The sequence below is a fragment of the Brachyhypopomus gauderio genome, chromosome 19, assembly GCF_052324685.1.
Source record: "Brachyhypopomus gauderio isolate BG-103 chromosome 19, BGAUD_0.2, whole genome shotgun sequence".
In the NCBI taxonomy this organism is placed as follows: domain Eukaryota; kingdom Metazoa; phylum Chordata; class Actinopteri; order Gymnotiformes; family Hypopomidae; genus Brachyhypopomus; species Brachyhypopomus gauderio.
The window spans coordinates 12,402,769-12,419,968 of record NC_135229.1 but is presented as its reverse complement, the minus strand read 5'-3'; the positions used below and the strand labels follow the sequence as shown (position 1 = coordinate 12,419,968).

The window sequence follows — 17,200 nt, the reverse complement described above, 5'->3', positions numbered from 1 at the left end:
ATATATTTTTATTATTATTATGTATATACAGGGCAGTCATGGCCTGGTGGTAGGGAACTGGTCTTGTGACCGGAGGGTCGTGGGTTCGATTCACAGACCTGAGGCCATGACTGAGGTGCCCTTGAGCAAGGCACCTAACCCCAACTGCTCCCCGGACTAGGGCTGCTCACTGCTCTGGGCACATGTTATCCACAGCCCCCTAGTAATAACTAGTGTGTGTGTGTGTTCTAACTGCACAGATGGGTAAAATGCAGAGGACAAATTTCGATTGCAGTGAAAAATCACAATTGACAAAATATGGCACAATTACATTTTTATTTACATTTTATATATAATGTATGTATATGTACATACAACAAATATGTGATGACTATGACGGACTTGTATACAAAATGGGTTGTTGCTGAGACACTGCAATCTAAGATCGCAAGTGAAGTGTCAGCTGCAATCATTAAGAAGCTGTACTGGTTCGGCATGGTCAAGAAAATTATTACTGACCAGGGAAGAGAGTTTGTTAATGAGGTTAATATTCAGTATAACTTAACTTTTATATTATCATATTTACCATATCACATTTTACATTTACATTTTTACTTTGATATTTACACAGCTGAACGAGAACATATTTGCAGCTCGCAATGTTAAACATGCAGTTTCAAGTGCAGGTGATGAGGTGTTGATATTCCAAAACCCTAATAAAACACACAGAAAAGACTCCCTTGCAGACCGGCATCAAGGGCCTTTTTCTGTAGATACCATCACTGCTAAAGGTGTGACAACTGTGGTGAAAGACTAAGGGACTCGTTGCTGCATTAATGTCTCACATCTTAGGCCTTTCTACCAATTGAAAAGTTTTGTCGTCATTGGTGTTCAAGATTATTGTATATTGGGAAATTTCTACTCTTAATAATATTCCTAAATATTTCTCTTGTCAGACTATGGACCAACCAGTTTCATGTCACATCAGGACCATGAATACTGGACACCTAAAAATTCTGAGCATTTATATGCTTTCTCTGTGGAGAAATGGGAAAAATACTTGGGTCCTATTGAAGAAAAAGAGTTTCATCTAAACTCGTCATGTGAACTTCGCTTCCTCACATTATTTAACTCTCACTCTTACACTGTCAAGCACTGTCTCTCACACTCTAAATTAAGTAACTGATTAAAATTATTATTAATTTCAGCTGAAATACATTTTGGACACTAGCCGTCCAGAAACAGAGCTTATCATTAAAGATGGTGATGTCTGTCTAACACGTGAGGACTTCTGGAGTCTCGGATTAAACCGATGCATGGAATCTACTGTATATATTATATATGTTGCAGAATGTTTACTCTAAGAAAAATCTAACTAAATTGATTTTGTTTGCATTTTACTCCGTTTTGTTTTTATAGATTGGGAATGCATGTTTTAAGCTCATCACTGCTGCTCGAAGACATGTAATCAAGAGTCAAATTATTGTTTTGTGGGTTTAATGTCCTTTTTTTGTATGGGTATTTTTATAGAGTTCCTAATTATTCTTAAATAGGGCAAAGATGTTCACATTGTGGACATGTATGTCATTCCCACGTGGAAGACATCAGATGTGGACCCACTGTCAAGCTTACCGGTAATATTGTTATAAGGCACTTATATAAGTCACACTCATAAATGCCCATAATTTTGTACAAAAACGAAGTAATCTTTTTATATGTATTTCTCTACAATAACAGGACAGTCAGTGCTCCAAGGATGCTATTTTGTTTCCTGCATGGAATAGGCAAAAGGATCAGGCATATCACTTTTTGCTATGCGTTGAGTTACAACTATTAAGATAGATATTCAGAGATTTTTTTCTGATTCTGATAGAACAAAATAATAAGTTGCCTATCTGGTCATTTTTAAATATGCCCAATGCAGGTTTTACTGGTAGCAGAGAAAGAGATCATTTTTCTAGACTCTTTACTGCCTGATGGTTTTGGAGATGAGGCCTACAGAACTAACTATATTTAGGTTAAGATAAAATAATATTTACTGAAGTAAAACTTAATTTACTTTATTGCCTCTATGGCTCCAGGTTTAAGTAAGAGCCTTGTTCTACGGCTCATGTCATGTCTTTCTCAAAACCTGCTGTGAACAGAAAGGTTAGCCATGAGCACAGACAATATCTTGAGAAGTGGGAGATAGACTACTTTTTCGTAGAGCTCAGGGGCATCCCGACATGTATTATATGCTCAGATAAAGTTGCTGTGCACAAGGAGTACAATATCAGACGTCATTACACAACTAAACATGCTGAGGAATATGCAAAATATCAGGGAGAAGACAGAAAGTGCTGTGCCGCCAAGCTTAAAACATGTCTACTGCGGTAACAAGATTTTTTCAAGAAGGCAAGCAAAGAAAGTGATGCTGCTGTCGAAGTTAGCTGCGTGATGAGTGAGGTGATTGCTAAGGCTGGAAAGCCATTCAAAGATGGCGAGTTCATCAAAAAGTGCATGTTAAATGCTGCAAGTAGTCTGTCCAGAAAAGAAGGGGTCAGTTTAGTAACATCAGCCTTTCAGCCAACACAGTGGCAGAGCGCATTTCTGACCTGTCAGGTAACATTTACGATCAACTGCGTGAGAAAGCTAAACATTTCCATGCATACTCTGTTGCTCTTGATGAGAGCACAGACGTCACTGACACTGCGCAGCTCGCAATTTATGTCCGTGATGTTGACGGTTGTTTTGAAGTAATGGAGGAGTTGCTCACAGTGATTCCTATGCATGGCCAGACCACTGCTCAGGAGATATTTTGGAAGCTGTGTGATGCCATTGTGGATGCTGGCTTGCTATGGAAGAGTTTTGCTGGAATAACAACCGACAGAGCACCATCAACGACAGGGAGGAAGAATGGACTTGTGGGACTTGTTCAAAGAAAACTGGAGGAAGAAGGTGTGGAAGAGGCTATTGCTCTCCATTGCATTATCCATCAGCAGGCCCTTTGCAGCAAATGCCTGACGTTTGACAGTGTGATGTTTGATGTTGTGAAATGCATCAACCATATCAGAACCAGGGGCTTGAAGCACCGTCAGTTCCGTTTTGGGGGAAATAGACTCATCATATGAGGATGTGCTCTACTTCACAGAGATACGTTGGCTTAGCAGGGGAAACGTCTTGGAGAGGTTTTTTGAGTTGAGAGCAGAAGTGAAAGCCTTCATGGAGAAGGATGGGATGGCTGTTCCTGTACTTAGTGATCCCAAGTTGATCATGGACTTAGCTTTTCTGGTTGACATCACACCGGAGCTGAATGTACTGAACAAGAAGTTACAAGGCCAGGGGCAGCTTGTGAGTGCTGCCTATGACAACATCAGAGCATTCTCCACAAAACTTGGGTTGTGAAAAGCCCAGCTTTCTCAGACAAACCTCTGCCATTTCCCAGCATGCAAGGCACTCATGGATTCAGGCACACCATTCAGTGGTGAGAAGTATGCTGATGCCATTGTAAAGCTGCAGGAAGAATTTCATCACAGGTTTGCAGACTTCAAAAGATTTTTGCTGATCCCTTCTCCTTCGGTGTGAAAGATGCTCCTCCTGAGCTTCAAATGGAGCTAATTGACCTGCAGTGCAATTCTGAACTCAAAGCCAAGTTCAGGGAGGTGAGTGGAAAAGCAGAGAACCTTGGACAATTTTTGAGAGAATTGCCCCCCACCTTCCCTGAGCTTTCCAAGATGTTCAAGCGGACCATGTGCCTTTTTGGAAGTACCTATCTCTGTGAAAAGCTCTTCTCCACCATGAACTTTAATAAGTCAAAGTTCCGGTCCAAACTTACTGATGAGCATCTTCAAGCCATACTGAGGGTCTCAGTTGCTTCTTCCCTCAAGCCAGATGTGGCTCAGCTGTGTAAGATGAAGTGCTGCCAGGTCTCTGGTAGCAAGGAGTAGGAGGAAGAAAGAGGAGCCAATGTTCTGAAGAACTGTTCATGTTCTGAATTGTTATTAATGTTAATTAAGTTAGAGAAGATTGGATTGTTCTTTTATTGTGGAATATTTGATGCGGCCCAGCCTCACCCAGACTCTACCTCCAGCGGCCCCCAGGTACGAGGATTTTGAGACCCCTACTATATATATAAAATGTATGTGTATGTACAGTTAGGGCCAGAAATATTTGGACAGTGACACAAGTTTTGTTATTTTAGATGTTTACAAAAACATGTTCAGAAATACAATTATATATATAATATGGGCTGAAAGTGCACACTCCCAGCTGCAATATGAGAGTTTCCACATCCAAATCGGAGAAAGGGTTTAGGAATCATAGCTCTGTAATGCATAGCCTCCTCTTTTTCAAGGGACCAAAAGTAATTGGACAATGGACTCTAAGGGCTGCAATTAACTCCGAAGGCGTCTCCCTCGTTAACCTGTAATCAATGAAGTAGTTAAAAGGTCTGGGGTTGATTCCAGGTGTGTGGTTTTGCATTTGGAAGCTGTTGCTGTGACCAGACAACATGCGGTCAAAGGAACTCTCAATTGAGGTGAAGCAGAACATCCTGAGACTGAAAAAAAAAGAAAGAATCCATCAGAGAGACAGCAGACATGCTTGGAGTAGCAAAATCAACAGTCAGGTACATTCTGAGAAAAAAGGAATTGACTGGTGAGCTTGGGAACTCAAAAAGGCCTGGGCGTCCACGGATGACAACAGTGGTGGATGATCGCCGCATACTTTCTTTGGTGAAGAAGAACCCGTTCACAACATCAACTGAAGTCCAGAACACTCAGGGAAGTAGGTGTATCTGTCTCTAAGTCAACAGTAAAGAGAAGACTCCATGAAAGTAAATACAAAGGGTTCACATCTAGATGCAAACCATTCATCAATTCCAAAAATAGACAGGCCAGAGTTAAATTTGCCGAAAAACACCTCAAGAAGCCAGCTCAGTTCTGGAAAAGTATTCTATGGACAGATGAGACAAAGATCAACCTGTACCAGAATGATGGGAAGAAAAAAGTTTGGAGAAGAAAGGGAACGGCACATGATCCAAGGCACACCACATCCTCTGTAAAACATGGTGGAGGCAACGTGATGGCATGGGCATGCATGGCTTTCAATGGCACTGGGTCACTTGTGTTTATTGATGACATAACAGCAGACAAGAGTAGCCGGATGAATTCTGAAGTGTACCGGGATATACTTTCAGCCCAGATTCAGCCAAATGCTGCAAAGTTGATCGGACGGCGCTTCATAGTACAGATGGACAATGACCCCAAGCATACAGCCAAAGCTACCCAGGAGTTCATGAGTGCAAAAAAGTGGAACATTCTGCAATGGCCAAGTCAATCACCAGATCTTAACCCAATTGAGCATGCATTTCACTTGCTCAAATCCAGACTTAAGACGGAAAGACCCACAAACAAGCAAGACCTGAAGGCTGCAGCTGTAAAGGCCTGGCAAAGCATTGGAGGAAACCCAGCGTTTGGTGATGTCCATGGGTTCCAGACTTAAGGCAGTGATTGCCTCCAAAGGATTCGCAACAAAATATTGAAAATAAAAATCTTTTGTTTGGGTTATGTTTATTTGTCCAACTACTTTTGAGCTCCTAAAATGTGGAGTGTTTGTAAAGAAATGTGTACAACTCCTACATTTTCTATCAGATATTTTTGTTCAACCCTTCAAATTAAACGTTACAATCTGCATTTCATTTCAAATCCAATGTGGTGGCATGGCAATCGCAACACGCATGCGCACATTTTCTCACGCAAGCTCGGTACGGATCGGGCAGAGTGTACGGATCAGGGACCACAGGGTTGTGGCGTTGTCCAATCAACAACTTCCCAGGCTTTCCCACTGGGACCTACCTTTTCCGGTTTGTTAATGTCGTGTTTTTGTTAATGTTGTGTTTTTGTAATTTGTAACTGGGCTTAGTTAATGTCGCTGTGTTTTTGTACTTTGTAATTGTGCTTAGTTAATGTTGTGATTTTGTTAATGTCGTTGGGTTTTTGTAATTTGTAATTGTGTTTAGTTAATATCATTGTGTTTTTGTTAATGACATTGTGTTTTTGTCATTTGTAATTGTGCTTAGTAAGTATCGTTGTGGTTGGCACTTCACGGCCACCGTAGTGTACAGACCGGTACACACCGTAAGAAAATGAAGGGAGAATTGAACCCAAATGCCGTTAGAAGCCAATAAGGATGAATGCTTATCACTGGGACTGTGTGTATGAAATAAAACACACGCGAACAAACAGAAAGCACAGCATAAAACCACTATGCATACACACAGTGGCAAAACGCAACTCAAAAGGATGCGGAAAACTCAACGCGTAAAAATAAAGCACAACCGTAGAATGGAAAACAACATGAAATACTCAACATGTGAAAAGGCAAAACTAAACCGTATAGACACGGGAGGAAAATAACAAAGGCAACTGAAAGAACGCGGAAGAAACTCAACGCGTAAAACGAAACCAAGGACGCCAGGGGAAGTGACCGGCAACAGGCGAACGCCGCAACAAAACAAAACCCTTCCCAAAATAAAAGAGTAACTGACAGGAAGAGATAAGACTGGAGGAAAACTTGAGATGGGCCAGAAGTGGCGCAGGAGGTAGATACTCGAATAAGTAAAAGTAAAAGGTAGAGAGAGAGAACAAGAGAAAGAGAGTAAGGTGGAGAGAAACATTCACACGGGAATGCACTAGGACTGACTCAGTGCCTCTTATGGAGGTAGAAGGTGTGGCATCCAAGCCAGCCCTGACACAGCCAGCAAGGCATCATTAGGGCAGCTAGTGTGTTTGGTACACCTTTACTGCCTCCATCTGCTGCCCTCAAAACTGAATCTATGGAATAGGGGGGAAAAATCAATTTAGAACTCAGAATAAATAGAGGAACAGTACAGATAGAACAATCCTAAATTGCATTTTTGATTAATAAAGTAGTACATATAAGCATATACCACTTAGAGCATTCAATTGTTATATAGTACACTATGCCTGACCCAGATTTTTCTGGTCCATAAGCAACAACTTGATAAGCTCATCCAATATTACATTGCACCTTGCTTATTACTCAATATCAGTGGCCCAGACTATGTAATTTGGTGGCTGTCCTCTAGTCTCATGCCCAGTTCCATTTACTAACCTGACTTAGTTCTGAAGGCCTTCTGAAAACCACTGATGTGCCAGAACATCCTCGAGCACAGGACGTTTTTCAGGGTCCTTTTGCAGACACCATGTTAGCAGATGGCGGCAGTCTGTGTGTGTAGCAACGGGATTAGTTGAGAAAGAAAATCAGTTACCATCTGAAACCTCTGATCTGACTGTTCTAATGGCTTATTCAAAGTTTTTAAATGACAGAACTGTACAGAAACCTCCATCACTAACAAAAACTAAAAAGACTGAAGAAGTCTTTTTTTATAATTTTAAGACGGTTACAAAATGTTGTATTGCCAATTCTCCATTCTTCATTAGTACATTTTATCAATCTGTGGTTGTGTATTACATTACCAGATGAAATAATTACATAAATGATCATTTTGCAATTTAGAATTTCTAGTTATCTTGAAGATGCTTCTGCCTTTTCACCTCTGGATGGGTTTCCCTTGAAGCAGAGGTGTGCCTCAACAATGTCCTCCTCCTTCTCAAAGGGCACATCTCCACAGATAATGCTGTAGAGGAGCACACCCAGACTCCAGATGGTGGCTTGACGGCCCTCATACGTCCTGTCAATCAGCCATTCAGGTGGGCGGTATACCTTGGTGCCTAAGACAACGAGAGAGAATCATCAGTAACAAAATAACAAGTTTATAATAGTCTCTAATTTGATCCCATTTTTTAACTTGAGGTGCACATTTCATTCCTATGGTGAATAACCTTCAAAGCGCCTGTAGGGTTCGGTCTTAAGCAGATCGCCACAACCAAAGTCGATCAACTTGACGTCAAGGGTGTCGGTGTTGACCAGAAGGTTTTCTTCCTTGACGTCTCTATGCAGAACTCCACGGTCACGGCAGTGAAGGACAGCCTGAACCACCTGACGCATGATCAATCGTGCCAGTGGCTCAGGTAGTTGGTATTGGTGCAAGTCCAAGAAATCAAACAGGTCCATGCAGGGGATGGGTCGCTCCAGAATCAAGATGAAGCAGTCGCAATCAAACCATTCTAGCAGCTCCACAATATGCTGACAACGAGGTGGCTTGCACACCATCTCCATTAAAGCCACCTCTAGGGGGAGACTGCGAGTTTCGCCGGGCTAAAATTAGGGAACACATGGTTAGTATGGGTTTGAAGTTTTATAGTGGAATTATGGTTAGCAGGTCAACATGAAAGGGATCTGGATTGGTACCAATCATTAGATGAAACCTGAATCTAAAAAGTGAACTGTTTTCCATTCGTGTTGGGAGGAGTCACTGAATGGAATATTAACAGCTTTGCGTTTATAGTCCCTTTGCAGTTTTACCCATCTAAAAATTCCAGACATTGTTCCAATATTACATAAGTAAAGATATTGAACTTACAACAGTGATGAACCGTTCTGTGTGATGCTTCGGCACAAATTTAATGGCGATCTGGTCACATAAAAAACACAGCAAGTGAAGTTGTTTACACAAAACAGTCAGTACATTTAACATATATCTAAGGGCTTGCAGATGGTAGCCACAGCTTCTCATGTAACTCATAAATCTGGAGTCTGATAAATACTCATCCACAGATTGTCAAGCTTATCACATTGTATAATCAGGATCTTTGTGTTCAAAAAGTGGAAAAAGGTCAAGGCACATTAGATTTGACCACTTGATTGCCATGTGAATAAGAAAGGCTCTCTAGGGAAAACTCATAGCTCCTTTCAAAGTTCTAATCACAATCTAAAACAGAAATTAAGTCCCACAATCATTCTTGTATTGTGTGCTTATGCTCACCTGTTTTCCATCAGCCTTGCGGACTCCTGCATACACTGAGCCATATCCTCCTGTGCCCAGGAGATCTCCCACAGTGTAGCGTGAATTGAAGCTCACTACATGAAACAAAAACAAGTTACATCATTGTACAACATAAGATTCAGTCAAAATAAATTTCAGCAGGTGTAAAATGCTGGTAGTGTTGAGGGTGCTATTCTAGACAGACCTTTGCACTCCTCCTCTCTCTTCTCTCTCTTCTTCTTCTTTGCCCGCGTCTCCATGGGGTGGGGTGTCAAGTCTTGAGGAGCATCCCCTTTCCTCTTCCTACTCCGCCTCAGAGGTTCCTCTTCTCGCCCTCGCTTTGCAGACAACTTGCAGCTTCTGCTCACCTTGCGCTCAGCTAAAATGAAGAGAACACAATGTTTATGTAACCTTTAAGTAACATTAGAATTATTTTAACATTAGCCAATGGTTGACACAGCTGAATTATACAAGTAAAAAAAAAAAACATATTCCACATTTCAAACAGAATATAATCAAATACAAATAAATTTAATTGAAATAGAAATGCTAGTTGAAATATTAATCACTGCTGTTTCCCCATGTTTTTCTGCATCCTCTCTTTCTCATCCTCAATCATTTCTAAATCATTTCTTTGAAGAAAATGTAACTCGTGTGCTTGAAGAAAATGTATATGTACTATATGCACTGTAAATACAATTTTATCTTTCTTTGTTTAGACATTAGACTGCAGAAGCCTATGCCAATCTCGCCAGTAAACCACAGAGGGAATAAATGTAGGCACTCCTTCAATGCTTGCTTTAAAACCATAGGATACATAGGCAACTTGCAGCTTCTGCTCACCTTGCGCTCAGCTAAAATGAAGAGAACACAATGTTTATGTAACCTTTAAGTAACATAAGGATTATTTTAACATTAGCCAATGGTTGACACAGCTGAATTATACAAGTAAAAAAAAACATATTCCACATTTCAAACAGAATATAATCAAATACAAATAAATTTAGATATATAATAGAAATGCTAGTTGAAATATTAATCACTGCTGTTTCCCCATGCTTTTCTGCAATTATAATTTTAAATGTGAGCATCCTCTCTTTCTCATCCTCAATCATTTCTAAATCATTTCTTTGAAGAAAATGTAACTCGTGTGCTTGAAGAAAATGTATATGTACTATATGCACTGTAAATACAATTTCATCTTTCTTTTAGTTATTTTAGTTGTAATTTTAGAGACCATTTTGTGTTAATGCATCATTTATATTGGGGGTCTTTTATTTTGACATTTGGGGGGTTTGTGTTTTGTGGAGTGGCGAGATTACAGCTCGCGTTGTGTTCGGTGGATTGCTCCTACTTGTGAGGTGGATTAAAAAAAGTTAATAGTCCCATCCGTTGGCTCTAGTGTGGAATTTTGTTGAATAAGGCCTTTGTTCGGAAGCTAGAGTTTATTTTAAACTCCCACGCCTTTCATTACTAACACACCCGATAATTATATCTGAGAATTATATATATGAGCAAATATAGTGTGTGTATCGTTATTTGTAGTAGTAATTCCGATCGCAAGATACATGCAAGGTAGGATGTGTTAGCTCAGTGGAAGTGGAAATTACCCAACACAATTTAGTTTGTATAGGCCATACACGGGCAAACTACGGCCCCTTAGGCTTTTTAATCCGACCCGCCAAACCTGTCTAAATGATAGTAAGAACGTCATTTTCCCCTTTTCACGCTTTCATCTGCAATACCATCGTCTCCCCAATAGATGGCGCATTAATCCAGACACATTGACCTCCGTTGGAGTGTAACTTTCCTGCTGCCGTTTTGCCCTTTGGTAAAAATGAGAGGAGCAAAGAAAAGAAAAGAAAAGTGGACACGGAGTGCCGAGTGTCTAAAAAAGAGTGGAAAACAAAATATTTTTTCACGGAGGTCCGGCACAATCAACTGACTGCAATAAAACATTCAAGTCTAGTCTTGCTTGTAAGCTCACATTGTCCTTGCCCACAGAAGTGGGTACAAAGCACAAACTCCTTATATCACACAGACTGCTGCTGCATTGTTTAAAACTGGCCAAGTGATACCCAATACTTAAATAAGCCATGTTACATAGATTACAAAGATTAATAGATATATGCTTTGGCAGCAGTCCAGATGAGGTATCAGAAGCCAGCAAAGCAGCATGACAATGTTTTGTTTAGATTGTTTGGGGGTGTACTAAAATAGTGAAAAATGACATCTGTAATCCATATTATCAGTATTACCCGTATTATCAGTATTATACTATGCTGGTATAACAATGATTCGAAGCATTATCACCTTAGACTAAACACACCCACCTAGCAGATAACGAGTGTCACAGTACACCCACACTGTATGTGGGTCGTCAAGGTGCCCACTCTAAAGTGCTCTACTCTACACCAAACATATCACAACAAAGTAATGAATGGAAAATGAAATACATTCAAATTCATTTGTCTTCCTCTGGTCCATCTGGTTCGTTCATTTGTCTTCCCCTGTTTCTAATAAATACTGTCCACATGTTTCATAATACAAATATGTAGTCATGGTCACTTGGCAGTCATGGCTGAGTTGTTGTTATTCACATTTCCTTATAATACAGCTGACTGTCGAATGTTTAGAAGCAAGGAAATTTCATGACTGGATTTGTTGCACAGGTGGCATATTGTCACAGTTCCACGCTGGAAAGCACTGAGCTCCTGAGAGTGACCCATTCACAAATGTTTGTAAAAACAGTACGCGTGCCTAGTAAAAATATCTTATCAATGTCTATATGAAAGAAGAGGATCTGCCTCAGAACCTCGCCTTGAACATGGGGTTGAGCAAGGTGTCTCTGCCTCTCCATGTCAGGGCCTAAATGCAAAACACCAACCCAGGGCACAGAGGATGCATGAGCGTGTACTGTTAAGATCATCAGGTCTATAAGAAGGGCTACAGTGCCATGTGAATTCATTACAATGTTGAAGACTATGTGATGTCTCATTTTCTGATAAAACTGATGTTTTACTGGTCAGGTCATGTGCAGAAAGCTGATGGTTCTGCACCTCTGCCAGACCTTACAAACAAATAAATGTTTTTTTTATACTTTATCATGCATGGTTGTTTGGTTTGTTGAATATGCATGTAATCTTCAGTGTTACACAGTACCAGTGTGGAGTGGACCTGTGGGCTGGTGGATGTCCCATATAGATGGTCCTTCTACAGGCATGCTAACATGGCTGACATTTGAGGGTCCGGCCGTACTTCCGCCGTGGATCACTGGCTCTTGGGGGTTGTAGGACACACCTGAAAATCCCACAGCAGGTAAAGTGAACCCCAGCACGCCTCACAGTGAGGCTCAAATGCCTTATAAGTGTTTCCCAATGAACAAGTAATTATAAGAAGGGCTATGGTGCCATGTGATGTCATTAGAATGTGGGGAGAATGCTTAAGAATTTGTGATGTTAGAAATCTGTTTCTTTTTAAAAATGTTTATTTTTATTTGCTTTATTCATGGCCACATGGACAATGTTAACACATGGTGGGATTTATGAAAATTGAGTCAAAGAAATCAAAGAAATAACCCATGCTCCATTAATTATATTATCCTGTACACATGAAATAAAGAGCTTGACAGTCATCAATAGAATAAATATACATGTTATTTTTCTGAACCTTAGAAACCTACTACATAAATGTGTATATTTAATTTTTTATTATTATGAATAAGCCTATGGAAATCCATACTCATAAGAACTAAATATACTGTCTTACATAGAAGTATAAAATTATGTACAGTATATGAAAATGTATTTTTCTCACCATGAGTGGTACAACCTGGTGTGTCTATGAAGTTGTTTTGTTCCTGCCCAGGCCTTGGCTGGTCAATTCTGCAGGGGTAAAAACTCATTCTCAAGGTGAAAAATAGAAAGGATAGAAAGATAGAAAGATCTACAAAAAATAGAAAGTAAATCAGATCTTATTTGTAAGATTTGTAAGATTTGTAAGGGTTGTAAGTCACAGAGCAAAATCTCATACAACCAATTCTGAGCTTTTCAGCATCAAAATTGAAATCAAAACATTCCACCTTCCCAACCAAACATTCTAAACCAAACATTCCAAAGTTGAGTAGCACATGTAATATCACAACTTCCAATTTTTTAACCAAAACACCAAATCAGCCAGGCTGCTACAATAACCTGATGCAGCCTGGCTTGTATACACCTTTCATACACCTTTTCCCTGGTCAAAGTCAGGCACTTTCAATGTCTATTTTCTTTCAATTTCTATTTTCAATATTTTCCAGTACCTTACAGCTTAGGTGTAATTACAAATCAGTGATTCTTGAGACAAGGGACAAAACGGGGTTACAAATATACACTGCTCAAAAAAATAAAGGGAACCCTTAAACAACACAATATAATTCCAAGTCAACCACACTTCTGTGAAACCAACCTGTTCAGTTAGGAAGCAACACTGATTGTGAATCAATTTAACCTGCTGTTGTGCAAATGGAATAGACAACAGGTAGAAATGAGAGGCAATTAGCAAGACCCCCCCATAAAGGAGTGGTTCTGCAGGTGGGGACCACAGACCACTTCTCAGTACCTATGCTTTCTGGCTGATGTTTTGGTCACTTTTGAATGTTGGTGGTCCTTTCACACTCGTGGTAGCATGAGACGGACTCTACAACCCACACGAGTGGCTCAGGTAGTGCAGCTCATCCAGGATGCCACATCAATGCGAGCTGTGGCAAGAAGGTTTGCTATGTCTGTCAGCGCAGTGTCCAGAGGCTGGAGGCGCTACCAGGAGACAGGCCAGTACACCAGGAGACGTGGAGGAGGCCGTAGGAGGGCAACAACCCAGCAGCAGGACCGCTACCTCTGCCTTTGTGCAAGCAGGAACAGGAGGAGCACTGCCAGAGCCCTGCAAAATGACCTCCAGCAGGCCACAAATGTGCATGTGTCTGCACAAGCGGTTAGAAACCGACTCCATGAGGATGGTATGAGGGACTGACGTCCACAGATGGGGGGTTGTGCTCACAGCCCAACACCGTGCAGCACGCTTGGCATTTGCCAGAGAACACCAGGATTGGCAAATTCGCCACTGGCACCTTGTGCTCTTCACAGATGAAAACAGGTTCACACTGAGCACGTGACAGACATAACAGAGTCTGGAGACGCCGTGGAGAGCGATCTGCTGCCTGCAACATCCTTCAGCATGACCGGTTTGGCAGTGGGTCAGTAATGGTGTGGGGTGGCATTTCATTGGAGGGCCACACAGCCCTCCATGTGCTCACCAGAGGTAGCCTGACTGCCATTAGGTACCGAGATGAGATCCTCAGACCCCTTGTGAGACCATATGCTGGTGCGGTTGGCCCTGGGTTCCTCCTAATGCAGGACAATGTTAGACCTCATGTGGCTGGAGTGTGTCAGCAGTTCCTGCAATGTGAAGGCATTGAAGCTATGGACTGGCCCGCCCGTTCCCCAGACCTGATTGAGCACATCTGGGACATCATGTCTCACTCCATCCACCAACGTCACGTTGCACCACAGACTGTCCAGGAGTTGGCGGATGCTTTAGTCCAGGTCTGGGAGGTGATCCCTCAGGAGACCATCCGCCACTTCATCAGGAGCATGCCCAGGCGTTGTAGGGAGGTCATACAAGCATGTGGAGGCCACACACAATACTGAGCCTCATTTTGACTTGTTTTAAGGACATTACATCAAAGTTGGATCAGCCTGTAGTGTGTTTTTCCACTTTAATTTTGTGTGTGGCTCCAAATCCCGGCCTCCATTGGTTAATAAATGTGATTTCCATTGATGATTTTTGTGTGATTTTGTTGTCAGCACATTCAACTTTGTACAGAACAAAGTATTCAATGAGAATATTTCATTCATTCAGATCTAGGATGTGTTATTTGAGTGTTCCCTTTATTTTTTTGAGCAGTGTATAATAAGTATGAACTCCTAATAATTATATTATTTCTTTAAGTGATAGAATATTTAAAAGGTAATCACAGTAAATAGTATATGTCTTTTATATCCAGCAGTTTCAAAAACTGAGGAAATAAGGGATGAGGATACAGAGAGAAGGGAAAGTGAGATTGAACAAAGAGAGAACATGGCTAGTGAGGAGAGACAGGGAGAGCTAATACAACCCAGTGAGCCAGCAGCCAGTCAGCATAACCATCAGCCAGAAGCCAGCCAATCAGAGCTATTGAAAAAATTAAAGAGACTAGAAAGAATCATGAGGAAAACAAAGGCAGCACTACAAAAAATAAGGAAGGAAAATGCCACTCTCAAGAGACACTGAAAGTTAGGGACACAAAACTTAAGAAAACGTTTTCAAAAGATCAAATGAAAGCATTAGGCAGACTAACCACAAAAGGGATGAAATGGAGCAATGAGACAATTAAGAAGGCGTTGAAAATTGGCTTTACTGCTGGTGGGACAGGTTACAAGACCCTGCAGGAACTGCAATTTCCCCTGCCAGGAATAAGAACCCTACAGAGAAGGATGCAATGCGTTAGATTTGAGCCTGGTGTGCTGACAGAGGTGTTTGATTTCCTTAAACTGAAGGTAGATGGGTTGACAGAGATTGAACGGGAATGTCTGTTGACCTTGGATGAAATGGCAATCACACCAAGTGTGGAGTTGCATATGCTTACCGGCAAACTCTACGGTGATGTGACTTTGCCAGGTCACACAGGAGTAGCAACACATGCTTGTGTCTTTATGCTGGCTGGAAGCACAAACATGGTGGAAGCAAGTAGTGGCATATCAAGTAGTGGCATATCATTTCACTGGCAATACTACCAACAGAGCACAGTACAGGCCAATAATTATTGAATTAATACAAAGGGCAGCATCCATAGGGCTACATGTGTTCAACGTCACCACTGACATGGGCAGCCCTAAGCAGGCCATGTGGAGATCCTTTGGGGTCAACCTCAATAAAACATCTGGGCCACATCCATCAACACCAGACAGACAACTTTATTTCATGCCTGATGTCCAGAGCCGGCCCTGACCAATGTGGTGCCCTAGGCGAGATTTTGGTTGGTGCCCCCTGCATCATCAATCATTGTGTTGATTGTGTCACTATTAAAGAAACAAATAAAAAGCGAATGACTTAAATATTACCATATAACAAGCAATAAATATAAAGGTGTTGCACAAAAAATATTTTAAAACTATTTTACATAACGTAGTGCAGAGAACAACTTTTAAATATTAATAATAAATTTAAAATAAAAATAAAAAAACTACCACCAGTGCAAATCAGGGCAATTTGCCTACTGCAACATTATTATTTCAAAAGTGCATTCGCAATGAACAGAGGGTTAGTATGTATTTATTTTAAGCTAAGCTAATCATAGCACCTCCTAGGATTGGGCAGTATGATGACTCTTTTCACTAAGATCATACAGAGGGGAAAAAGCCACAATGACGATTGAGTGTTGTGAGTCAAGCAAGCTGGTTTCAAAGAAAAACACAACAGCTACAGATTGGCAACATTTTGGATTTGTTTCAAATAAAAAGGAGACCATTGGAGCACGCCCCCACGATTTTAATTCGATAATATGATTGGTTGATAAAACTGCCAATCTATAATAAAAGCTCTCAATGTAAAAGGGCCTTTCTCTCTTTTACCTAGAAACAACGGTGTGAAATATTCTGATTGGTAGATTTTTTATTTCACTGCTGAGGTTTTTTTCCAGCACAAGTACGAAAAGTGGATTTGAAAGCCGATTTATAGGAAAAATACAAATTATTGATGAAGTGTTATTAACATATATTACATATAATAGATAAAGCATCCTTTTTAAGATCAATTAACCTTCAGAGAAGGCGTTGAAGTCCCTGACGATTCGCCAATGGTATAGTGTTAATTCACCACATATTACCATTATATTACCTGTTTTTCTGCCTTTTTGAGGTCTTTACAGGGAGATGTCACTCATTCTGTGGTGTATAGAGAAACAGTAACGAGGTGCGCAGAGCGCGCGGGGGAGGGCGGGTTGGCGTGCGGGTGATAGGTGTCGTGTGTTGTTATTATAAGAATTATTAATTTGACTAATATTATTAAACAATGAAATTATGATTATGTGGACTTTGCTTGTTTTCACATTTATTAATTGTTCATTTGTTAAAAATAAAAATAAAAACCACATGCACGTGAGCGTCTCCCTGGACAGCCGGCGCCCCTAGCATTTGCCTATGTCGCCTAATGGAAGGGCCGGCCCTGCTGATGTCCCACATCTGGTAAAGAGCTTGAAAAGTGCCCTTGTCCGTGGACATGTGTTCAAAATTCCTGAGGACATTGTAAACAAAGAGA

At 40.8% G+C, this 17,200-nt stretch overlaps 1 protein-coding gene across 1 annotated transcript; it reads right to left on the bottom strand.

The window, feature by feature from the left end:
- Window positions 1–7,506: 7,506 nt before the first annotated feature.
- Window positions 7,507–13,804, bottom strand: LOC143483378 (serine/threonine-protein kinase pim-2-like). The gene is made up of 7 exons (XM_076982217.1): window positions 12,683–13,804; window positions 12,029–12,166; window positions 9,072–9,245; window positions 8,867–8,961; window positions 8,465–8,515; window positions 7,824–8,199; window positions 7,507–7,712 (listed from the first exon to the last, which is right to left on the bottom strand). Exons 1-7 carry the CDS (start codon window positions 12,768–12,770, stop codon window positions 7,507–7,509), a joined length of 1,128 nt encoding a protein of 375 aa, XP_076838332.1. The 5' UTR covers window positions 12,771–13,804.
- Between the last annotated feature and the right edge of the window lie 3,396 nt (window positions 13,805–17,200).